At 37.2% G+C, this 26,619-nt stretch overlaps 2 protein-coding genes across 2 annotated transcripts; both read left to right on the top strand.

Annotated features, from left to right (window-relative positions):
* Positions 1–852: 852 nt before the first annotated feature.
* On the top strand, positions 853–6,907 carry LOC104430453 (very-long-chain 3-oxoacyl-CoA reductase 1-like). Its single transcript, XM_039300279.1, has 6 exons — positions 853–948; positions 1,167–1,346; positions 1,433–1,671; positions 1,712–1,798; positions 5,047–5,116; positions 6,662–6,907. Exons 1-6 carry the CDS (start codon positions 853–855, stop codon positions 6,905–6,907), a joined length of 918 nt encoding a protein of 305 aa, XP_039156213.1.
* Positions 6,908–21,612: 14,705 nt separating this feature from the next.
* On the top strand, positions 21,613–25,788 carry LOC104415734 (very-long-chain 3-oxoacyl-CoA reductase 1). Its single transcript, XM_039301128.1, has 4 exons — positions 21,613–22,121; positions 22,209–22,531; positions 23,780–23,849; positions 25,259–25,788. Exons 1-4 carry the CDS (start codon positions 21,828–21,830, stop codon positions 25,493–25,495), a joined length of 924 nt encoding a protein of 307 aa, XP_039157062.1. The 5' UTR covers positions 21,613–21,827; the 3' UTR covers positions 25,496–25,788.
* Positions 25,789–26,619: the final 831 nt, after the last annotated feature.

The raw sequence follows: 26,619 nt of genomic DNA, 5'->3' as shown, positions 1-26,619 counted from the left end.
ACATCAAACTTGTTGACCCAGAGGAATTACTAACAGCAGTAACAATAGTATTCCAACTATTAGGCAATGAGGATAACAGAATCAAAGCACGTACCTCATCTTCAAAGTCAATCTCAACTGAACTCAATTGACTAACAATCACATTGAATTCATTGATATGATCTGCAACTTACACACCTTCACTTATCTTCAAATTAAACAGACGTCGCATCAAATGGACCTTATTGATCGCAGGGAGCTTCTCATACATATCCGACAGGGCTTGCATCAAATCAGCAATGGTCTTCTCCTTTAAGATGTTAAACGAGACATTACGAGCCAACGTCAGCTGAATAATACCCATAGCTCGTCTATCAAGCAAATCCCAATCAACTTGCTTCATCGTCTCTGGTTTCTCCTCAGACAATGGCAAGTGCATTTTCATCTGGTAAAGATAATCTTCAATCTACATCTTCCATAAACTAAAATCCTTCCCATCAAATCTGTCGATTCTTACATTTACTTTTTCTGTCGCCATCGATTCGCTTCAATTTAGCCAAGCCTGGCTCTGATACCACTTGTTGCGATAGGGCGAGCGATCGAACAAATATAAACAGAAAAAGAAAATAAATCGGACACCAGATTTACGTGGTTTAGTTGTAAAGATCTACATCCACGGGGAGAGCAGCAACGAATTCACTATAGATCAAGCGATACAAGGAAATTACACACTCAAGTCACTCAAACACTCTCTCAGTGTTTCCCAAGCCCCAATTACACCCAATATATCAATCTTTCTTGGATGTAAATTACGAATAAGCTTTGTCGCACGAAAAACATGAAAACCCAAAGCCAAGCACCCAGCACCTATGAATGTCTCTCACAAACAAAGAAAACCATGGCACTCAAAATAAGAATGGCGCTTCGATCAACAACAATGCTTCGGTGGCGTGCAGCTTCTCCTTTTACGTAGGTCTTCGGCTGCTCGACACACACTCTCTCGAAAGGAAATTATATCTGTTTTATATGTGTGCCCACTTGGGCCCACAGCCTGATTCTCTCTTTGGTGACGTCTCACGTAGGTAAGCTGAAGAACCCCTCCTATTTTCTTTATTGACAAATTCGGTTTCCAAATTTAAACTTGAGTCATATTTTAACACTTCCTGAGGAACCCGAAGGACTTGTAGGACTATGGCTCGTGGGCTGTTGTCACCGGCACCACTGACGGCATCAGGAAAGCCCTGGTCTTCGAGCTCACCTCCAAGGGCCTCAACCTTGGGCTCATTAGCTGGAACCCCAGCAAACTCGAAGCCACCTCGAGTGAGCTGAGGGATAGATTCGGAGCAACCACCGAGGTCCATCACATAGTTAGCACTTCATATGCCATTTACGTTAAAAATTTGCGTGAATTCCCGAGTGATGGTATATCCAACACATGAGATGGTTTGTCCAGGTCAAGACTGGGGTCGCGGACCTCATGAAGCTGAGCGGAGAGGAGATAGCGGCAGCCATTGCGAGAGCCACGGAAGGGATCGACGTCGGGTTGCTCGTCAACAACGCGGGGTTGGCTTATCCGTACCCGAGGTGCTTTCACGAGGTGGATCGAGAGTTGATGGAGAGCATGTTGAGAGTGAACGTCAACGCAGCGTTGTGGGCGACGAAGGGAGTGATCGATGGAACGTTGAAGAGGAAGAGAGGAGCGATCTCGTTTTTTTTTTTTTTTTTGGTCAGTGAGAGGAGCGATCTTGAACAGTGGTTCTGGTTCCTCCGTGTGTATCCCTTCGTTTCCTCTTCTGACCTTGTATGCCTCCACCAAAGCGTACGTTTCGATTTTCCTCCAGTTTTGTGCCTTCTTTTTTCGGTAATTTGTTAATATATATCGCAAAAGTCTTCACTTTCTTACTAATTTCCTTTTAGGACTGTAGCTATATCAGCATTGTAGCTATATACAAATTTGACATGGTAAACAATGTGATGGACTATAAGTAGTAATAAGAAGTTAATCAAATTCAACGACGGATAAAAGTTTGTGCATCGCTTAACGTTCCAGCTATTTAGTAGGTTTGACATTATTTGGATCTAAAAGGACCTTGCAACAGTGTCAAAGTCTAAATCATATTTATTATTATAGTTCAATCATGTGAACTTGATAGAACAATGTGATTTGTTGCAATTATTTGGTAATGTTCTCAAAAAGCATCAGTTTGAAGTACAAGAGACAAGGGATTGATATTAAGCTTTAGGTAAATATGTGAGAAAAATCATATATCATTTAGATATTGTCATGATATGGTTAGAATTCTTGTGTCCCCTTTCTTTTGTCCTTTCTTTTGCTCTTTACTAAACCCTCATAAATTCGCGGAAGAACATTGTTATAATGTTTACATTTTTCTTTTTCTTTTTTAAAAAAAATCAGGCACCGATGAATTTCCCTTCATAACTCTCAATCACTTTATTGAAACCGATTGACTGATTTCTCCTCGTCAGAAGTAAAATGGATGCATAATATACTTTAATCTTGTTCAATGAGTGATATTCAGCCCAAAGAATAAAGACTAGGGGCATGTTCTCATTCTCCATGACTTCACAAATAGAGAAAAGATGATTAGAAGCCCAGGTACTTGGTGATTAGCGATAATTCCATAACGCATGTTGGGGGTCGTATAATCCAGCCTATTTCATGGTCCATGGGAAACTATTGTCATGTTTCATTCCAGCCAGACTATGCAATCACTTATTTGCCGTTTCACTTGTGAGTTCTCCTAAAAGGTAGGTGTTCCCGAAAGATGCTATATTGTCCAGAAAGTATTAAATTTATTATACGAAGGCCAATTCAGTACATTTCAATTGTATCAATTTAGTCATAAACATTCATCCAATTAGTCCTAAACGTTTTGATGATTTGGCAATGTGGCCATTTCGGTTGAATATCCAAATAATAAGTTTAAGACTAAATCGACAAATCTTCAAAAGGTTTATAATTAAATTAGCACAATTAAAAAGTTTAGGACTAAGTAAATCGTCAAAAGGTTTATGATTAAATTGATAATTTTAAAAGGTTTAAAACTAAATTGCTCAATGTATAATAGGTTTAGGACTTTTTGGACAATTCTAATGGAGTGATATTATACTATAAAAACTACAAAAAAAAAAAAAAAAAATTCTGTGGAAAGAAGCGTGCAATACTGATTGTATACTTTTGTAATAAGTGAAATAGGTCGGTAAATTTATTAACCCTGCATGCCTCACTCAATTACAGCTGACCCCCAAAACCGTACCCTAATACCAGCCATATACGGTCCAAAAAAGTGGAAATTGACATATTCTCGAATTCTCCTGATATAGGTCCCCCTTTTCATTGCTACAAAGATGACCATGTTGAGGAGGTGCTCGATGCTCTTGCCGTCTCCCGAGATGTTTAGCGGAGCAAGTGTGCGGTGGATCGCGTACGAGCGTCAGCGCAACCCTTACTGGTTACATGCGGTGCCAGGGTTCGTGGTGCGTGCCACAGAGGCATTCATCATTTGGTATGGTCAACGCTACGTAAAATGGATGAGAAAAGGAGGGGTTGGAGCACGATGGCCATCCATGGCCATGCGCCACAATAATTCTCGGACGGCACCGCCTTTGATGTTGGGTGTCTAGGGTGCATGGTCTTAAAAAGCCTGTCGTGGCTCTTTTGGAATTGTCATGTTATGCTGTAAAAGCTCTTGGTTGTGTGCTTAATAAGGTTTCCACCACTGGGCCCGCTTAAAATCGTTGTCCTCTCCTATCTTTACTTCACTTATAATGAAATCAGATTCCGAAAGTAAATAATAACTAAATAAATAAATATGTATCTAAAAGTTGGTATAAGCATTGTTTTCGAGGTCTTGAGTAGTTAATATTATAAAAAATCAAAAGGCTTGTGACACAAACTTTAAAAAAGTCAAAAGTAATGAGGCAGATGTGACGAAAAAATCCCAAACTATACCTATTATACACAAATACCCCCAACTTATATAGATATGACATATATATATATATATATATATATATATATCATCTATTTTAGTTCCATCTAATATATATTTGATACATTAATTTTTAATGGTTGTCTCTGAATCGTGGACAACCTATCTGATTCTGAATCAAGAGAAATAATTTGATTACTTGAAAGTCATATGAGATTTGATAGATGAAACTTAGAATGAGCAGGATAGATTGATAATTCCTCTTTGGAATGGTGCGGGTTCCACAAATACTGTCCAATTACAGCTTCCATTTAGATGGAGTGTGGCGTTCCATGTTAGAGGGAGTGTGACATTTCATCGGTGGCCGAAAATTTTTAAGCATGAACCAAGAGTTTATGTACGCGGGACAATACTAGTCATGGGATGATTAGAAGCACAAGAAAGGAAGGGAAAGTTCATTGGATTGTAGTGTGCATTCCACGTTAAGGGAAGGAATAGTTTTTTTTTTTTTTTTTTTCTAATCTCTTTTTTTTCTTCTACAATGCCCGTCATGCCTATTTATACGGAGATTTACAAGAGGCAAAGACACAGGCTACGTGTCTTCTTTTTAACCCATTCACTCATATCTTGTCTAAATTTTTTCTACAAAAAGGTCTAGACAACTCCACGCACTTCAATTACCGCCTGATGACCAGATATTTTTTTATAATTATCCTAGATTTCTCTAGTAAACCGATCACTTCTTAACAGTTATGCAACTAAGAAAGCTAGTCTTCAACTGGGACGACCGCTTCAGCTCATCCTCTCTACCTGGCCACCTTGCCGCCGCCACAGTCGTGACCGCCGGTCACCGTCCCAACCAATAGAAAGATGCGGCCTCGACATTTCCTCGTCCATAGACACCATCCACCACTTCTAAGCCGCCTCGCTCTCTCTGTCAAATAGCCGGCGTCACCTCACCTCCTCCGTCAATGGAGGAGACCAGACCGTATCATCGTGGACTTTGCATATGCTAAATGAGAATTCTTTTTTGTTTGTTAATTGCAGTTTTATGGTAATGTTCTCGAGGAGCATCGGTCTTGAGTAAGAATTGTAATTTGTTTGTTAATCGCAGTTTTATGGCAATGTTCTCGAGGAGCATCGACCTTGAGTACAAGGAGGCGGGGATTGATATTCAATGTCAAGTAAATATTTACTATAAATTGTTTATGTATAATATACAAAGATCATGTCGAAATTTTCAATACATGAACGTAAGTAAAACGATCAACCTAGCTTTGGTCCATTTATTTATCAAATTTTAAGTATAGCACTTTCTGCCAATTGGACAAGTTAGTCCAAGAGTTGATTTGTAAGTCAAAAATTCACTTATTCGATTTCCCAATATATTCGCAAAAAAAAAAAAAAAAAAAAAAAAAAAAAAACCTTTGTTGTCTGTGAAGATCCAATCTTGGGTGTATTGTCGATAATAAGCTTTCACACTCGCATTTGATGAGGCTGTGATAATAAGCATCTAGGGGATAACACCTTAAACTTAACATTTCAGCAACAGGTGAGGTATGTCTCAACCCCGGCCAAAAAATTTTAGCTACCATAGAAAAACTATAATAAAAGTTATGCTTGAGTCATCTACTCGAGCTCATTTGGCTTGCGTCTTACCCAATCTAATAAGGCAGTGAAGTATTTCATGAACAACCTAACTAGCGAGCTTTCTCATATTCTCCAAAACGACAAGTAAGGACCACCCTGGTTTTCATAGACAACCGCAATAAAGAGTGTCGTTATTTCGAAGAAAATTTATAATATAGGAGAATACTCTTCGGGAAATCAAACCCCAGGAAAATATTTTCTCCTTTTCAGATTAAAAATTTCACTTTCCTAACTTTGAGCATATATATTTTCTTTGATTGTAAATAATTTTTCGTTGACTGACCATTTTCAACAAACCAAAGTGTGAAAGTTTGGGAAATTAATTCGCAGAAAATTCTTTCACTTAAACTAACACACGCCTCCGACCAAAAAAAAAACTAACACACGCCAAATAGTTCCACGAATTCAATGTTTTCTGAATATTTCTAATATATTAAGTAAACCAACTTATCTAGTAAAATGAGGGCAATGTGTAAAGAATGGTCATATAATAGAAAAAAAAATCCTTGTGTCATCGGTTCAGATATCATTTCTCACACATAATTGATTAGTGTGAGCATTTCATGAATTAATTAATATCTACTACTTAACTAATAGTACCGTACCGTAATCATTCCCATGTTACATCCTCTCTCTCTCTCTCTCACATGCGTGTGTGCATCTTCAGTAGCACCTGCTACCGTGCTGGTGTTATCACCTTCGTCTTTCTTCGCACATCAAACATCGTCTTCGTCATCAAGTCATCAACCTACACGAGCCCCATGCTGATTCCCCGGTTTGAAGGATGACAACCCTGGTTTCTCCATGTTATCCCAACCGTCGATTTGAACGATGAAACTTCGCGGAAATTAACACCATTACACCCCCATGTTTCTCTCATAGGGCAAGGCCACGTGTAGCTACTGTGCTTGCAAGTTAAATTAATGCTACTCCATGCTGGGCTAAAGCTACGCATTAGATTATACATGTATAAAGCACCGGTCAAAAGAATCACTCTACACGCTGAATTAAGTTTACATACAAGCCGTATACGGTACAGAAGAAGTTGAAACTGACATTCTCGAATTCTCCTGATATAGGTCCCCCCTTTCATAGCTACAAAGATGATCATGTTGAGGAGGCGCCTGATGCTCGTGCCGTCTCCCGAGATGTTCAGCAGAGCGAGCGTGCGGTGGATCGGGTATGAGCGCCAGTGCAACCCTTACTGGTTACATGCAGTGCAAGGGTTTGTGATACGTGCCACAGATGCGTTCACCATTTGGTACGGTCAGCGCTACCTGAAATGGATGAGACAAGAGGGGCTTGAGCACGATGGCCTTCTTTAGGTCGATCATGGCCATGCACCACAAGAATTCTCGGACGGCACTGCCTTTGATGTTGTGTGGCTAGTGGTGCATGGTCTAGTTATGAGAGTATGGGGTGTTAGATATTAATGGGAAATTCTTATTGTGGCTCTTTCGGAATTCACGTGTGATGCTGTAAAAGCTCTTGGTTATGTGGTGCTCGATTAGGTTTGTTTCCACCAATGAGCCCACTTAAATCGTTCTCCTCTCTTATGTTTACCTCACTTAATAAAGAAGTCAGGTTTTAAAAAAGAACTAAAAATATATTATGTATCCAAAAGTCAGTGAAAGCAACTTTTTCAAGGTTTCGAGCATTTAATATTATAAAAAGTTAAAAGGTGTGTGATACCCTCCCCTTTTCTTTGTCATAAAAAAATCCAGACTTATATATATACACTCTCTATTTTAATTCTATCTGTTGACACCTAATTTAAAAAAAAATAGAAATTGAAAATAATCTTTGATTAGAGGGAAATTTAAAAAAATTGAATTGAAAAATTGAATTCAAAAACTCAACAGCCAAATGTTTTGGAGCCACTTTGTTATTGAGAAGTTGAGTGAGGATATGCAAATATATAGGAAGATCTTTAAAAAAAAAAAAAACTCAAGTATTTTTCTATAAATAAAGAGTACGAAGCCTTAAGAAAGGGGGGGCTTCTCTTCATTGTTCGTCCAAAAAATAGCAAATTGAAGAAAAAAAGAGAAGAAAGGTTTTCCTTTGCTTTTCTGTTCGTGTCTTTGAGAAAACAAAAGAGAAAAGCAGAAAAGTGAAGAAGAAAAGTCAACAGCAAAAGAAGCAAAAGCTTTTGCTTCTGCAGAAAGTGAGAGAGACAGGTGAGAGAGAGTGTCAGGAGAGAAAAAGTGAACAAAAAAAAAGAAAAAGAGAAAAGGGGACTGTTCATCGTCTCCTTCGTGGAAGCCATCCGACGCCCCCTCTGTTCGCTGCTGCCCCCACCGAGGCTTGACACCACCGCCCACGATGATCCCGACGCTACAGGTCTACGTGCAACCACCGACGCCACCACACTTCTGCAGCTCGAGTTTTCACCAGTCATCATCTTGCCAAGCCGCATCGCCGGTCCTTGAACCCTCCTGATCGCCGCGCTGCTGTTGTCGTTCAGCCACCGCGCCTTTGCAACGGGACCCCGACGCCGCCTCCGCCTGCTCGCTCGCGCCCGAACCCGAGCACCTTTGCTGTTGTGACCGACGACGTGCTGCTGTCTTCGCTGCACGGTCCTCCCCCGTTTTGTTGCAGGTCTGCCTCGCCGGACCTTCGACGGACAGCCCCAGCTCCGGCCACCAGGACCCATCACCCTTGGCGAACCACCATCGCAGCTCAGCCATTACTGCTTCCTTGCCATTTCTTCAAGTCAACGGTGAGTTAGGTTAGGTGAATTTTTATATTTGGTTTCATGTTTTGTTTTTATTCTAACTTGATTTATTTTGATTTATTTTATTATCTGATTAGGAAATTTGTCATATTAAGCCATGATAATAAAAAATATTGAACCGCGAGACAACGGGTTAGATTTTTGATTATTTCAACTTTTTATGACAAATTTATGGTTTGCTTTGCATTATTGACTTGCGTTAAAATATATGTCATTGATATACATTGATGAATTATATTTTGGTGCGTCATCATTATTTGCTCCTCACATATTATGCATATCTAGAATTTAAGTACTTAGGTCCATATGCATTTCATATTTAAAGCTTTGCATTTTTGAGATTCATGTAGAATTAGGATGATTTTCCTTTAATAAAACCAAAACGTAAAAAAATATAAAATAAAACAAAAACAAAAAATGTTATTTAGGTTATATAGATTTCATAATGTCCACACCATATGTTGCACCTTAGTTAGTGGGTCGTAGGTTAATGTTTTAATATTCTCGTTGTGTAATTTTTTTAATAAAAAAGCCGAAGATTAGTATTGCATCATTATTTTTTAATAAGAATTATTAAGTCATTAAAAAAAGAAAACACAAAAGATCATTTCCTTAGTTAGTTAATAGGTTAATTCATATCATCATTATTTAGCATAGGTTGCATATATGCATTAAAAAATGAATCATAATCATAAAAGAGCATGCATGTAGAAATACCATGTCATTCATCTCATATCATGTAGCACATGCATATTTAGGATTATAAAAATTAGATTGCATACATATAGTGATAAGTTTAAGTCATACCATATGAATTGCATCTCGCATGTCATTAAAATAAATTCATGCATATTAAGTTTAAATTAAGATTGCATATAATTAACATTTTTAAAAGAAAAAAGAAAAATTAGGTGTCATGTCATTTAGAAATCATGTTTAGGGCATGCATTTTTATTAGCATTTTTTATTGAATGTTATTTTATTGATTGTGCACCCGTATAACCACCATTTGCATGTTAGTAGCTTAAGTTAAAATTAATTAGCATTGCCTGCAAAATATTTTTGAAATTAAAATAAAAGGTACCGAAAGAGCGTTAGACTAATCTAGCGTAATCATGTCCCCGGACCTACTGAATCTCTGGTTCGCAAAAGTAAAGTATTCTCCCATACTTTACTTGGGTTTCTAACCAACTCTAATTGGTTAGTGGCGGCTCCAAATTGAATATAATTGCATGTTTAAATAGATTAATTTCAAGTCGCGATTGGTAGGACTTGGGAGGGTCCAAGCTAAGTCTTCAAACTTAGTAATCCATTAACCTAAACTTTAGGATTGCCCTGAAAAATTTAGGTCGCGACACTATCCGAGATATATTTGTCACACTAATATAAATTTTTATAACACAAAAAAGTTTAGGATGTTTGTGATTTTTAGTGATACAAAAAAAAAAGTTTGGGGCATTTGCATCATAGTAGACATAGTTTGAAATAATAACAAAACAAAAAAAGTGACTAAACACACATTCACATTCAAAAAGACAATGTAAAGGGAACCTATGGGAGCTCCTCGTTTTCTATATATGGGAAAATTTATAAAACCGTACATAACATTTTGCACCCATTACACTTTACCTCATCTATATTTAGGGATGAGCACAAGACTCAATTCAAACTGCCTAGTTTGTTGAGGTTACTGGTGGTTGGTTTATAAGTATAGGAAAAAGCCTTATTCTCTAAACTAGCTTATGGGTTGGTAGAGGCCAAAAACCACCCAACATAGTATCTAAGCCAAGGTTGCCAACAAATTTGAACTCGATAGCCACACAAGAGATTGTTGAAGTTGTCCCACATCGATTGTGGGGTGGTCAATTCATGAGTGTGAGGAAAAAACTCACCATTTGAGCTAATTTTTGGGGGTGAGAGAGGCTTAAGACCACCCAACACGATTTTGGGCATTTCCCAGTTCTAGAAATTTGCAATTGGTAAATATCGATTTAGTTCCTGATTTTATGTGTGGCCGCAACCATCCGAACTAGATCGATATATATTAATTCATTCTATTCCAAAACCCTAATTCTTATTCTTTTCAAACGATTTAGTCATACTCATTGCTCACACCTATCACTCTCACTTCTTTTCAGTCACTTAGTGCTCATGCCTCCCTTGCATCTCAATTCCTCTTGCTTATGTCTCTCTCATGCTCATGCCTATCACTCTCACTTCTTTTTACCCACTCAGGTCTTGCTTGAATCGCATCCCTCTCGCTCAACGCCTCCCTCTCAAAGTCTCATCTCAAGACTCAACTCTTGCCCCTCTCTCTCTCTCTCTCTCTCTCTTGCTTTTGTCTCCTCTCACCAATTTAGCAACCGATCATATGTGTTAGTTAAAATGTTTGAATAAATGCGTGAACAAATCTGAAAAGTATTATTATGCTTAGTGTTTGGATTGATATTGTCAATTCCTGAGCACACTCAAAAACCGAACCAGATATAGATCTGGTTCCTAGGTGGGTCTAGGCCTAGGTAAGCCGATTCTTGATTTCACAAATTAGGAACCAGCGATTTTTGTCTGATTACCAGTTTTAGGGTGAGAATTGGCTCACTCTAAAATCAATCACCCCTATCCATATCAAAGTCTTAGAAGTTAGAAATTAGACAAAAGCTTCATAAGCAAAAAGATTTAACTACCCTTCGTTTATAGTACGATGAAATAACTTTGGTCTATATACTTTGCCTTTTCTAGCCCAAAGCACCTAAAAATTTCGACAATATACAAATATTGACTCGTATATTCACATATATTTTGTTAAATATCCAACAACGGGTGGCACCATTCCCCCGCACACGAGAGAGAGAGAGAGAGAGAGAGAGAGAGAGAGAGAGAGAGAGAGAGAGAGAGAGAGAGAGAGAGAGTATTGAATTGATCGGTAGGTCCGTATTTTTTCAATTATAAAAGTCACGAAGTTAAAAAACCTACTGTCTAGTAACAAAACTCAAGATGCAAAATTGCTTTTTAGCTCTCTATTAATTCAGTGAATTGATAAGAGATTTGTTTTTTCCTCGAACAAAAACCATGATTTCTAATATAAAAGTCACAACGTTAACTCTAAAAAATATTCGAGACGCAGAATATAATCTTAGGAATGAAATTCTAATCTTATATTGTATGTGTATTTTAGTGCAAAAGAAGTGAGATATCATTGATTCACATGTGTTCATGTCTCTACGAGTGGCACATCCCATAAAGTATTCGTTTTTTATTCGAACCATTCTACTTTTTATTTTTCTTTCGAATATTAAAAATTAATCAACGGAACAAACAGTTAACAAAGTTCTTCCCCTTGAAAACTAAAGAACTGTTTTAATCTAAAAATAGTAAAAACATTTAATGATTTAAGGAGGTCCAAAAAATCCATGATTATTTAGTTTTAGGAATTCGAAGTGGTCAACATTAAACAGAAGTTAAAGATCAAATGCTGAGAGCTGAAAGTTTTTAAAAAACAAGGTCGATTCAGATACTGCCTAACTCCATTTGGTTTATTACCCAAATAATTATTATTAAAGTAACTCGAGTTCAAAATATGCAAAACAATTTTATCATCCTTCACCTCTAATTTGAATTTATCTTCTAGTCATGGTTCAATTTGCAAACTGAAATTATCTTATCTATTATGAGCACTTATATCCTTAGAATGGAGGTGCCCAAAAGGGACAAAGTATCCAAAAAAAAATAAAATCCGAACCTATTGTAGATATGTCAATTCAATTTTAAAATTTTTAATTGTGTTAATTAAGTTTTAAACATTTTCACGTTTTATCAATATTATAAATCCAACCAATTTTAGTTGAAAATCATTCACATGGAAGTCGGTTATCTCACATGACATGACTAATACTAACGTAGATATTTTTTCCCCAAATTTGTTGTTACTTTTTTCTTTTTCTACTTTTGTATTTTCTTTTCTTTCCTTTCTTTTTATTTTCCCAACTATGGGTTGGCAAAGTCACTAGTCAATCCTCGTTGGCCATGGGTGAGGTCTAAGAGAGGGCCTCCACCCCTTGTTAGCCATAGGCGGGGGCCTTCGAGCCATTGTTGGCCACTGGCGAGGACATCAAGCCCTCATCTATTTGTAGACAAGGGCCACTACGCCCTCAGCTGGTCTGGGCAAGGGCCACATCACCCTCACTTGGATCTTAGCAACAATGATGGTGAGAACTGCGACATCCTTGCCTAGCTAGCCAATACGCAAGAGTGTTGGCCCTCACTTGTGGCTAGCGATGGTTACCCGATGACCTCGCTGCCCCAGAGTTGTGAAAAAGAAAAAGAAAAGAAAGGAAATTTCGGAAAAAAAATTCAAAAATTGTAAATAAATTTCGTGCTAGCCTCAGTCTTGCTATACAAAATGATTGATATTTATGTTAACAATTTTCAGTCAAAATTGGTTGAATGGACTACGTTGGCAAATTGTCAAAAGGCTTGAAACTCAATTGTTATAGTTGAAAGCTTTAAGATTAAATTAGCACAAGTGTAATAAATTAGAACTTTTTTTGTACTTTTCCAACCCAAAAATGTAATACAATCTGTATTTAGTTATTGTTGACACCCAAAATTACTCTCGAAACCACATGCTGATCACGAGAGATCGCTAGACGAAATGCTCCATTTTGACTTGCAAAGCTAAGGGTAAAACAGCTTTCGTGAAGGCTACTTAAATTGAGCCTTTATGAGATTCTGAAAACCAACTCTAAAGTTGATGGCCCCGGAGATTAATTGCCACATGTCATGCCACAGGAATAGTGCACTAGATTTGAAGACAAAGCAAAATTAGTGTTAGAACTTGAGCAAGAATAAATGCTGCAAGAAATGCGCATAAAAATAGAAGTGATTGTTTGCTTGAGGAACAAGCCACACGAGCATCATCGACGAGGCAAGAAATGATTATTAAAGGATATAAAGTCATCAACAAAAAGTGGAAAATGTGGAGAATGCGAAGAGTAGTGTCCAAGAAAGAGTGGCCGACTGAGGAACAATCAATCTACTCTATAAATACCACAGCCCTACTATTGAGAAACACCCCCCAAACAACACAACAATTATCTTTACTTTATCTTTACTTTATCGCATCTTAGCTGTAGTTTCCAGATTGCCATTGCTAATTAAATTTTAACGAGTATCTCTATCCGATCCAATATCGTTGATTAGATTCCAGTGTTGTTCCACAAACCCAGCGTTATGTTTCTCACTCTAGAGTACTGTTGTTGATTAAATTCCAACTTTACACTTAAAACAAATTTTGTCGTAGATTAAGCTTCAACATAATTTGAGCTCGAGTTATAACTGTTAGTGTCCAGATTACATAATTGATTAAATTTGGTGTAATTTGTGCTCAAGAGCTGTTAGTATTCAAATCATTCGAGTATCAATTGTTAAGGTTGTATATATAAGTTGATATAAGGCTCCTCCATGTATTTGACATTCTATGTCTAAGCTCAACACAGAACTTGAATCTTCTATAATAAAAACCAAAACACAACATTTGGTAAAAGATTTTCACAAGAAACACACCGCTGAAAGATTTTCACTGGGTTCAAAAGTTAGCGTGAAATTGACCATAGAAAAAAACTAAATATAATCTAATACAAAGAAAACATCAAAAGAATTATAATCCAATTTTCCATTGATTTTTCTTCTTTTTATTATAAATCATATGGATTAGCACTAAAGTTAGAAGTCAAAGTTATTATCATTTTCCTATTGATTCGAAGTCCGGAGCATTTCAGACACCTGCATGAATCATCATTGAAGAGGGTTTTCTAGAATATGTTCTCGTTTTGATAAAAAGACATCTCTGCAATGAGTTGCTTCTCATTTTGGATGATGTCGATAATGGCAAGTAGAAGCCTTGGTGCTTTGAATATAACGATCTCGCAACCCAACCGCTGGTCTTCGTATCCGCCACGACACCCCTATGGATTTTGACAATCTTATGCCGGTAAGCCTTTGCTCCCCCTTGTCATTCTTCCTACAAAGAGACCACCGGGTCAGCCTATTGTATCCACTGGGTACGATGCCCTCGTGATTTTTCGCCGTTGCATTGAAATGAAGCAGATTTTGGTTGTTTGATAGATTTCAACCTGAACGGTTCTAATTTTTTTTTTTTACTTTTTTAATCAAATGCTGAAAATTTACACGGACATGGTGCTCATAAAAGACCATAAACTCTATTATGCAATGTATCTAAAACCACACGTTGTTTTCATCTTATTGACGTGACCTTGTCATTTCAATTATTTTGTTTTCTTATTTACTTTTTCTCTCTTTCATTTTGCGACATTAAATTTTTAGAATAACTTTGAGTTTTTTTTTTTTTTTTTTGGTTCTATGAATAACTTTGAGTTCACCTCATAGGTTTCGAGTAAGTTGTGCTTCTATGCGTTTTTACAGGTTTTACTCGTATTGAAGGTCCAATAAAATTTTTAATTTTGAAAATTTCTCAGAAAAGCCGTTACAGAATTTGGGGATGACAAGGATAAATAATCATATTTTGGGCATAAATGATTTTTTACATGTCCCGTAATTAATTGACTAAAGAAAATATATTAAAAGAATTCATAATTGGAGTACTTGTGGTGAACATAATACGACTTGTATTGCATACATGTATAAATCAGTCCACTCCAATAGCGCGAATAATTGCAAAACGTGCGAAAGAGGGAATTTGTTTTAAAAGTAAGTACGAGTATTTTATGTAAAAATGCGAGTATTTTCCTAACAAAGAACATTACATGGATGCAAGAAATTGACATTTAAAATATAATATAAAACCATTTAATTGTAAATATTTCCATAAATAAATATTTGGAAAGAGAGTAGTACCACATAGAGATTTTATAAATATATTCGAAAAGATAAAAATGGTTTAAGATTTGAACTCTTTCCTCCACGAAAATCGGTGTAGGATTAAAACACGCGAAAGACAAAATAGCATTATTATTTATGAACCTTAATCATCGAGATCATCCAGTTTCTTCTATGGGCCTCAACTCTCTACATAAAAAAGAAGTTACAACGCTGTTTTTTTTTTTTTTTGTTCGAAAGTTACAACGCTGTTCGCCCGTAATTACTTGACAAGAAGCCAACCTAATTTCATGCAATGGCGAGATTCCTAAAAGTGCCACAATTTCTGTTAAAATATATTTCGAATTTGAACTTGCGAACAAATCCTGACCCGAGATTTATTGTTATTTGCAGACATCCGAATTTGTGCCATGAAATTACAAATTTTCTATTTCGGTGTTAAAGTCTAAGTTGGATATTCTCTAATATCAAATTTGAATCTGCGAGGCAAAATAGAGGAGGAAATATAATCGACAACTTATATTTGGAATTGTCTTTGTTAGCCTTTTTCGACCAAGACGTGACATAATGAATTGGATACAAAAATTCCAACATGAATTACATTCATCACTGTACTAGAATTGCAAGTGCTTTGTTAGTTTCCTTTTGTCGACCAAGACGTGACATAATTGAACTTCTTCTCGGTTGCGGTGATACTAAAATTCAAGGTTCTTTTTTTTTTTTTTTGGTGGGTCTTGCTTATATATATAAAGCAAGTCTTGCCGTACCCGTGTGGTCTTCTTGAAGTGCCGTTTGTGTGCCTGATGGATGAAGATGCGCAGAGGAAACTCATGAATTACATTCATCAAGTTAGTGTTTGTAGCCGTGAAATTCTATGGTAAGATTTGTGAATTTTTTCATGAGATTGAAAAATTATTTAGTAAGAAATTCAGGGTTAAACACCACGTGAATTATTAGATGTAAAAAGGGCTAGAGAGTATTTGAGTAATTTGAGTATGTAATCTACGTTATATCATTTGATTTATAATGCAGTTCGTCATTGCTCTCCCCGTGGATATAGGTCACTACGAACCACGTAAGATTGGTGTTCAATTTATTTTCTTTATTCAGTTTATTTTATTATTTTATGGCAACAATTACTAAGAGCCATATTTTAGTTTGAATCGATGATGACGGAAGAAAGAAAAATAAGAATCAACAGAATTTTATGGAAAATGTTTTAGTTTCTGGAAGATCTAATTAAATACTATCTCTACTAGATGAAATTGCACTTGCCTCTATCAGGTGAGAAGTCAGAGACGATAAAGCAAGCTGATTGAGATTTGTTTGATAGATGAGCTACAAGTGTTATTTGGCTAACGTTAGCTCAAAACATCATGTTTAGCATTGTGAAGAAGAAAATCACTGCCAATTTAACAAAAGCCATATGCGATCAACAAGATTGATTTGATGCAACATCTATTTAACTTAAAAATGAGTGAATGTATGTTAATTGCAAATCATATCAATGAATTCAATGTGAATGTCAGTCCACTGAGTTCAATTAATATTGACTTTCAAGATGAGATACATGCTTTAATTCTATTATCTTTATTGCTTGATAGTTGGAATATTATTGTTAATGTTGTTAGTAATTACTTTGGGTCAACAAACTTGACATTTGATGGAGTTTGAGATTTGATTCTGAATGAGGACATCCGTAGAAGAAAATCCGACGAACCTATATATGTTATTTTAGTGGATGAAAATAGATGAAGATCTAGTTCACATGTTAGCAGGAGTAGCATTAATTTGAATAGATGTAGTCAGTTTAGGACTGGTGATACTACGATTATTTCTAGTATGAAATGAGTCAATCATCCACTTTGGTATCTTATTGAAAAAAAAATGGTGATATTGTTCCTCCATTGATCAATAATTTCGATTTTTTGGAAGTATCATGATCATCCAATAATAATGGTTTCCATTTTTTCAAATGAACGATTTGAAAGACCTATTGATTCTAACAACTGATTGCAGAGTTGATCATTCAGATGTCTATCGGAGTTATGGCAAGAGGGGGTATTTTAAAAGAAATTGCCTTAAGCTAAAGAACGAGAATGTTAAAGGAATTATAGTTGATTTTGTAGATGATATTGCAGTTGTAGCTAATGATAATTCAAATAATGTTGTTTTTGTCCTGTTTGTTACTAATGATTAGTCGTTTGATGGATAGATTATGGATTTTGGTTGTCTTTTTCATACTACACCAAATAGAAATCAATTTACTACTTATCAATGCACAAATAGCAATAAAGTGCAGTTGAGAGCAATACTAAATGTGATGTTGTCGGTATTGGTAATGTTAGAATTAGAATCCATGATGTTATAGTGAGGACATTGACTGGTGTAAGGCATGTTCCAAAGTTAAAAAAAAAAAAACTTAATTTCCTTAAATGCCGTGGATTCAATCGAGTGTCTATATATTTTAGAATGTGGAATTTTGAAAATTATTCGTGGTGCTTTGGTAATAATGAAATGAATCAAGCATAATGGCATGTATGAACTTCAAGATGAGACAACGACAGATTTCGCCACGAAGACCGCAGGTGCATTTACTTGATAGTTTGAATTATGGCATATGCGTTTGGGAAACATCGGCGAGAGAAACCCGAAGGTTTAAGTGAAAGAAATCTGTTAGGTGATTATGATGCTAATGAACTGAATGTATGCAAGTGCTATGATTTAGATCAATAATGGAAAGTGCAATTCAGTACGATTATCATAGAAAACATGGAAATTGCAAATTGTCGTGATTTCCTTCAAGGGAGAGTATCAGATATATGTTAATGGTTATTGATGATTATTTGATGAAAACGTGGGTGTTTGTGCTTAGACACAAGTTTGATATTATTATCAGGATTATGCAGTTGAAAGCTTTGATTGAAAATGAAACTAGTAAAACGATCAGGCATATGTGGATTGGCAGTAGCATAAAATTTCACTCGAAATTATTAACTGAATTTTGATTAAGGAAGACATAGTAAGACATCACACTAGTGCCAATGAAGTACAACATGTTGCAGAATTGATGAACAAAATGTTGCTAAAGATGGCCTATAAAATGCTCTCTACTGCTAGTATAGTTACAAAATTCCTAGCAAATGTTCTTAGTATGGCGAGCTATCTGATAAATAGATCATCATCGGATAAGATTAGATGTCGAACAATCGAAGAAGTGTGTTTGGGTAATAGTGTTGATTATTTGGTTCTTAGAATATTTGGTTGCCATTATTATGTTCGAGTTAGTAATTATAAGCTTGATGGATGGGTACAAAAGTATATATTCCTAAGTTATGCACAAGGTAAGCATGATTATTTATTATGGTGCTCAAAATTAAATTCACTTGTTATTAGTAGAGAAATTACATTTGATGAGTCTTTGATACTTCTAGCTATGAGTGATTATTATAGCATTTATATAGATCTGAATGGTGTGCAACTTAAGGTGGAGTTGGAACTAAAAACTCTTGAAGCAGTGGATACGAGTACTAACGAGATAATCGACATGGATGGTGCTTGTAGCGAGGTGGAACCTATAAAGCCAACGATTACTGTAATTGCTGATATTAACAAGGTATATATTTGATCTTCTGACTAATATAGATGTAACAATGGTTTTGCTTTATCTATGATTAAGGAGATTAATCCTTGCGAAGTATTTAAAGGTATATGTGAAGTTGATGTTCTAATGAGGTCTACGATTATGGTGAATTTAAGCACGGCTTGAACTTGAAAAATATCCATGGTCATTGAGCCTACTGAGGGTTGGGAGAGTAGCAATAGAGTTCAAATTTTAGCAAAGCGATTGCGACTTAAACGTCAAGCTAAGGTATAGATTATTAAAATATATTTCAAGTTTGAGTCCACGAACTTAATCTTAAGATATATTGTTATTTGTGGACATCCAAATTTGTACCATGAAATTACATATTTCCTATTTTAGTGTTAAAGTCCAAGGTGGATATTCTCTAATATCAAATTTGAATCCGCCGGGCAAAATAGAGGAGGAAATATAATCAACAACTTATACATGGATTGTTGAAGCCCTTGAACTAATATTGGAAATCCAACTTGCGTTAGAATCGCAATTACTCGGTCAATTGATTTCCTTTTGTTGACCAAGACGCGACAGACTTGGACTTCTTCTCTGTGGTGGTGATACTAACATTCAAAGGTTTATTTTTGTGGGTCTTGCTTCTATGTATATAAAGCAAGTCTTGCTATGGCCGTGAGGTCTTCTTGAAGCACCGTTTATGCACGAGTGCTTGGTGAACGAAGACGTACAGAGGAAACTCGTGAATTACATTTATCACATTAGTGTTTGTAACTGTGTAATTTTATGGAAAGATTTATAATTTTTTTATGAGATTTGATAAATTATTTAACAAAAATTTAAAAGGGTAAACACTATATGAGTTATTTAATATAATGGAATCTTGAAAATATTTGAATAATGCAAATGTATAATCTTCATGATATCTTATGATGTATAATGAAATTCATATATATATATATATACATATATTTATAAATGTAAATTATTATGATTGAATCACGTAATTATGATCTTCGATTTATTTTCTTTATTTTATTTTATTTATTATTCGATACGTCGGTTTCCGTAATAATTTCCATCTTTATGAGTTTTGATGGAAATGGGATGAAACCAGCCTCACTTGACCAATGGGACATGCAACGTACGGCGCTCGTCTAGTCATTTCTTCCTTCCTTCGCTTTGCCATAACAAATGACTGCTCCCAAATGTTAGTTAGGCCTTTATCTCTATTAGCGACCCCCTAGTTAAAAAACATTAACTTCATCCTAAACTAGGTCAAGAAGAAGGCTATGGTCATTACCCTGTCGACCATACTTAAAGACAAAAAATTGCTCCGGTCCGACGGGATTACTCCAACGCTTTAAGAGGTCTCAAAAGCCTAACGGAGGTGGGGCAGGGCGATTGTGTGGCCGTGGGTTGCTGTGGGCTATGAAGCACGGACACAGTATTGGAGCTTCTGTGCCGATGTGTCCACATGCCCGGACATGCTAGGACACACTTGGACACGCGATCAACGCGTGACAGATTTTTCGACACGTGGTTAATTTTTCTTGACACGTTTCAACACACGTGTCTGAGAGAGATCGTTGAAGAAGACAATGGAGAGTGGAGACGAGGGTGAGGGAGCGAAGGCAATGCCGTGACAGTGAGGGAGGGTCAAAGGAAGAGCAAAAACCATGGCGATCGTTGTGATTACGAAGCTGTGATGGAGGGCCGGCGGCGAGCCTGAGGCTGCGGTTACGAAGGAGGAAGGGGGCGGTGAGGCGATCAAAAGAGAGCAAAGAGGATCGTGTGAGAAGAGGAGGAGGAGGAGGAGGTTGCGGTTAATAGATGATGGGGGAGGGGGAAGAAAGGGAAAGAACCGGAGGTGAAGAGGAGGAGGCGGGGGCAGGAGAAACAACGGGTGGATGGGAGGGTGGAAGAAAGGGGAAGAAATGAGGCGGGGGCCCGGGGTTTGGGGTGGCGTGCGGGAGAAGGGGGAAGAGAGAAACAACAGGTGATGGGGGCCAAGGGTTGGGGGTGGCGTGAGGGGGAGTGGGGAAGAGAAAAACGATGGAATTGACAGGTTGGGGGCAGAAAATCAGAGGGGGTGGCGTGGGGTGGTGGCAGAGAAAATCTAGGGAAATGGCAAGGCCATTGGGAGAGAAAATGAGGAAAATAAACTGAGGGAGAGGGGTCTTTGAGGTGACCTGGGAGAGAGAAATAATGGGGGAATAAACTTTGGGGTTAGGTGGGAGGTAAAATTAAGGGGAAATGACAAGGTCATTGTGGGGGAGAAAAGAAAGAAACTGAGGGGGAGGGTAGTGTTTGAGGTGGCGTGAGAGAGAGAAATGAGGGAGCCAAATAAATTTTGGAATGGGGGTTTGAAAAGAAAGAAAGAAAATAATTTTCAAAAATAAAAATATTAAAAGTTAAATATTGTTTAATTTTAATTATTATAAAAGACCATAGATTTTTTAAATAAGTTGATTATAATATTTTGTTAGTCATTAATTTTATTTATAATTTTTGTTAAAGTTAGAAATATATTCTCAAATATGGGTACCCATTAATTATTAATATGCCTTTCAAATTTCCTATAAATAGATTTATTAATATTATTAGTATAAATTTATCGTAAGTTCTTTTTATTATTTATTTATTTATGAATTTAATTTAAATTAATTAAAAATAAAAATATTTTTTTAATATATAACGTGTCTAAATTTGTCGGAGTTTTTATTCGTGAGAAATGATGTATTAATGTATCGTGTCGTATCGTGTCACGTATCTGTCGCGTGTCGATGTTACTTAGGCTGCGGGATTGTAACGGAGGGAGTGGAGAGAGAAGGAAGAGAGAGAAAGAGAGGGGATGGGGTGTAGATCACTCTAAGAAAATAATGTACCCACTGTCAATTTACACAAGGAAGATTCGAGTACAGAATATCTTAGGATATGCAGTGAGGAGAGCTGCTCCGTCGCGGAGTTTTGGAGAGCAGTGAGGTGAGAGAGACGCCAATAAATGTTCAGCACTTGCCATCCCGAAGTCCTCTGGTGAGACTAAATACCGCACAAAGCGATGGCTCTTGCGGACTTCTTGATCGCCACGGCCGCCGTACTAGGCTTCATCTCGCTCTTCAAGAACCTGCTCGCCTTCGCCCGATGGCTGTACGCCGCGTTCCTCAGGAAGCCGAAGGACTTGCGCGACTACGGCTCATGGGCCATCGTCACCGGCGCCACCGACGGCATCGGGAAAGCCCTGGTGTTCGAGCTCGCCTCCAAGGGCCTCAACCTCGTGCTCGTCGGTCGGAACCCCAGCAAACTCGAGGCTACCTCGAGGGAGCTGAGGGATAGATTCAGAGCAACCACCGAGGTCCATTACATAGTTAGCACTTCATATGCAATTTACATTAAAATTCCCGAGTGATGGTACATCTGACACACGAGACACTTTGTCCAGGTCAAGACCGTGGTCGCCGATTTTGCGAAGCTGAGCGGAGAGGAGATAGCGGCGGCCATTGCAGGAGCGACGGAAGGGATCGACGTCGGGTTGCTGGTCAACAACGCGGGGATGGCTTCTCTCCCGAAATACTTTCACGAGGTGGATCGAGAGTTGACGGAGAGCACGTTGAGAGTGAACGTCAACGCAGCGGTGTGGACGACGAAGGGAGTGATCGATGGAATGTTGAAGAGGAAGAGAGGAGCGATCTTGAACATGGGATCTGGTTCCGCCGTGTGTGTCTCTTCGTTTCCTCTTTGGACCTTGTATGCCTCCACCAAAGCGTAAGTTTCGATTTTCTTCCAGTTTTGTGTTTTCTTTTTTCTGTAATTTGTTAATCAAATTTATAATGCAAAAGTTTTCTCTTTCTTACTAATTTTCCTTTCAGGATTGTAGCTATATCAGGATTGATATACAAATTTGACATTGTAAATGATGTGATGGACTCTAAGTAGTAATAAAAGTGTCAAAAATTTTTAAACCTTTTGTATTTGTGCCAATTTAGTTCTAAACATTTTTTTGTGCTAATTTAGTCTTAAACATTTTTATTTAGTGCCAATATAGTCATTTCTGGCTAATTTTGGTAAGATTTTACTGATTGGGCGCCGGCGAATTGATATGGCCTGATCGACGCTGACGTGAAAACCTTTTAATAATATTTTAATATTTTTAAAAAAAATTTTTTTCTTTTTCTTTTTTTCTTCTCTCGGACCATGGCGACCAGCCAGCGATGACCGACGAGGCTCGCCGGCGAGGGCGAGCCTCGCTTGTGCTGCCCAAGCCGCGAGGGCAACCTAGCGCCAAGCTAGCGAGAGTTGAGCCTTGCCCATGGTCGGTGAGGCTTGACCTCGCGGAATCACGGCCTAGGCGGTGCCGAAGAGGCTTGCCCTCACTTTGGATCTAGTGAGGTCAAGCCTTGTGGTCGAGCCTCACCGGCCATAGGCGAGGCTGACCCTTGCCAGATCCAGCAAATGTGAGCCTCACTGCCCAGCGCGAGGTCGTCCTTGCAACCATTGGCAAGGTGGACCTCGCCGAACCTCACCTTTAGCTAGTCGCCGCGGTTGGCCAGCGGCCAAAGAAAGGAGGAGAGAAGAAAAAGGAAAAAAAGAAAAGAATAAAAAAATTCAAAAAAATTAAAATATTATTAAAAGTTTTCCACATCAATACCGATTAGGCCACGTTAGCTAGCTAGTGTCCAATTAGTAAAATCGGGTCAAAATTGGCCAAAAATGACTGAATCGGCACTAAGTAAATATGTTTAGGACTAAAGTTGGCACAAAAAAAAAAGGTTTATGACTAAATTGGCACATATATAAAAGGTTTAGAACTTTTTTGACACTTTTCTTGTAATAATAAGTTAATCAAATTCAATGCTGAACAAAAATTGATACATCGCTTAATGTTCCAACAATTTAGTATGTTTCACATTATTTGGATCTAAAAGGACCTTTTAACGGTGTCAAAGTCTATATCCAATCTATTCTTATAGTTCAATCATGTGAACTTAGATATATCAATGTGATTCATTGCAGTTTTCTGGGAACATTCTCAAAAAGCATGAGTCTGGAGTACGAGGGACAAGGGATTGATATTCAATGTCAGGTAAATGTATGAGAAAAATCATATATCATTTGGGTATTGTGATGATATGGTTAGAATTCTTGTGTCCCCTTTGTTCCGTCCTCTTTTCCACTCCTAACTAAACACTCATAAATTTGCGAGAGAACATTGTTATAGTGTTTACATTTTTCTTTAAAAAAAAGAAAAAGAAAATTAAATGCCAATGAATTCCCTTCATAACACAATCACTTTATTGAAACTAATTGACTCACTTCTCCACATTGGTAGTAAAATGGATGCATAATATACTTTCTCCTTCAATGACATAATAACCACTCAAGTTCCAATAGATCAATTTAATCTTGTTCAATGAGTGATATTCAGCCCAAAAAAATAAAGACTAGGAGCAAGGTCTCATTCTCCATGACTTCACAAATAGAGGGAAGATGATTAGAAGCCTAGGTACTTCGTGATTAGCAACAATTCCACAAAGCATGTTGGGGGTCATATAATCCAATATATGCGATGGTCCATGTGATTATCTTACTAGTCATGTTTCATATTAGCCAGACCATGAAATCACTTATTTGCTCTTTCACTTGTGAGTTCTCCACATGAAGAAAATTGTCCAAAAAGTCTTAAATTTATTGTACAAGATCAATTCAGTACCTTTCAATTATGCCAAATTAGTCCTAAAATTTTCGATTTTGCCAAATTAATCTTTATACTTTTATGTCAATTTAATCGTAAACCTTTTGAAATTTTGGTAATGTAGTCCTTTTGGCCAAATAATAGATTTAGGATTAAATTATCAAATCTTCAAAAAGTTTAAGACTAAATTGATACGATTGAAAAGTTTATGACTAAATTGACAAATCGTTAAAAAGTTGAGAACTAAATTGACACAATTGAATAGTTTATAATTGAATTGGCAAACATATAATAAGTTTAAGACTTTCACCCTATAAAAACTCAAAAAAGTTCATCGGTGGAAAGAAGGATGCAATACTGATTGTGTAGTCCAGTAAGGAGAAGTGAAATGAGTCGGTAAATTTATTGATCCTGCATGCCTCATTCACTAACCCCTGGCCCCCAAAACATTCCCTTGCTGTATCAACTGTACTTGCTAGTTAAATGCCACACGATGCCCTTTGCTAATTGGTGAAACAAGACATTATATGAGCTAAAGGAGAACGGTTTTTCTGGAATTGTATCTTGCAAAGGTATAATTTCGAATCTTAATGTGCGTTATTTTGTTTATGGTCTTGTTATTGTGCTTGTTTTCTTCTCCTTGACTGTTTGTTTGAAACTATGAGATAAACAGTTATGCTTGGACGATAGAGATTCACTTCAAATGTGCAATTAAGTTTTCATAGAAATTAATGAATCGCAAGTCCCAGGGAAAAAGCTTTTAGAACTAACGCTGCGATTGAATTCCAATTATATTGCAGGCTCCTCTTTTCGTTGCCACCAAAATGAATATGATGAAGAGATGGTATGTCTTCATACCTTCTCCGGAGATGTTCAGCAGAGCTAGCGTGCGGTGGATCGGGTACGACCGGGTGTGCAACCCCTATTGGTCGCACTCGGTTCAGGCGTTCGTGGCACGCACGCTGGACACAATCATTGTTTGGGGTATCGAATGTTACGCGAAATGGTGGAGAGCTCAAGAAAGATCGCGTCGTTAGGTCATCGAACATGGTAATCGCACTTTCAGACGCACCCCGACGTAATTGCAGCTTGTGTGCATGACTTGGATATGAAAGCTTGGAGTGGCGTGATATGGGTCTGTGGTCGAGCCTTGAATATGGCATGTGATATGAAGACTTTCTATTTTTCATTCGGTATGCATAAGTTTTCGTTTATACACTGTGTTTTCGGGTCTTTCAACAAAGATCACGCTTCTACTTTGGACCCTCTTAAGCACGATTCACTTTTTACATTCAAATGCTTACCCGGCGGTGCCCACAAGATCGTTAAAGGATAGTGTTCACTATTCTATATGTACCTTCCATTATCGAGTTTACATGTCGATAGAGTGACATTGGGTTGCTTCTTTGATAACCACGTGAAAGCATTTTCACATAAGAAAAATACAAAATCTATAGTGCTCTTTCGATCATTAATATCTCCAACATAATCACTATTTGAATGAGCTCTAAGTTGGAAGGATTCAGAACAATAATAGTGTAGGCCATGAGAAGTGGTAGCTTTGATGCACCAAAGTATCTTTTTTACATCTTTAAGATGAGATGACTTCGGCTTCTCCACATATCAACTCATAATTCCAACAATATACATAATATCCAGTCCCGTGCATATCAAGTATCTCAAACTCCCAATCAAGCTTCTATAATATATCAAATTAACATTGGCACCATCATCAAACTTTGAAAATTTGGTTCCATACTCAATTAGTGCATTGGTCAGAGTACGATTCTTTATATAAATTTTTCAATTATATTTTCTGCATAGCATTTTTGGGAAATAAAAATCTCCTTGGCACTTTGCTTCACTTTGATCCTAAGGAAATAATTCATGAGATCATTATCAGTCATCTCAAATTCTTTCACCATCGATGCCTTAAAAGCATCAATCATCTTAGTCTTGTCCTTCTTTCCATCACATTTTTTGTGTCGGAATTTCATAACTCTATTGGGTGCCTAATCAATCTCATTCCCTTTGTTGTTGAATTTATGGTTCCCCGTACGCTTGAAGTTGGAAACTTTGTAAAAGTCCAATTTAGCAACATAAACATGGATAGAGGATTTTATAGCTTTTAGACACTCATTCTCTAATTCCAAATGACGCG

The sequence above is a fragment of the Eucalyptus grandis genome, chromosome 8 (assembly GCF_016545825.1).
Source record: "Eucalyptus grandis isolate ANBG69807.140 chromosome 8, ASM1654582v1, whole genome shotgun sequence".
In the NCBI taxonomy this organism is placed as follows: Eukaryota; Viridiplantae; Streptophyta; class Magnoliopsida; order Myrtales; family Myrtaceae; genus Eucalyptus; species Eucalyptus grandis.
This window is presented reverse-complemented; position numbering and strand designations above follow the sequence as displayed.

Excerpts from the sequence above, each read along its gene's own strand:
- LOC104415734 (XM_039301128.1), top strand. The coding sequence starts at position 21,828 with ATGGCTCTTGCGGACTTCTTGATCGCCACGGCCGCCGTACTAGGCTTC. Across the intron at positions 22,122-22,208 it reads GATTCAGAGCAACCACCGAG|GTCAAGACCGTGGTCGCCGA; the intron begins GTCCATTACATA and ends CACTTTGTCCAG. Across the intron at positions 22,532-23,779 it reads TTGTATGCCTCCACCAAAGC|TTTTCTGGGAACATTCTCAA; the intron begins GTAAGTTTCGAT and ends GATTCATTGCAG.
- LOC104430453 (XM_039300279.1), top strand. The coding sequence starts at position 853 with ATGTCTCTCACAAACAAAGAAAACCATGGCACTCAAAATAAGAATGGC. Across the intron at positions 1,672-1,711 it reads GATGGAACGTTGAAGAGGAA|GAGAGGAGCGATCTTGAACA; the intron begins GAGAGGAGCGAT and ends TTTTTGGTCAGT. Across the intron at positions 1,799-5,046 it reads TTGTATGCCTCCACCAAAGC|TTTTATGGCAATGTTCTCGA; the intron begins GTACGTTTCGAT and ends TGTTAATCGCAG.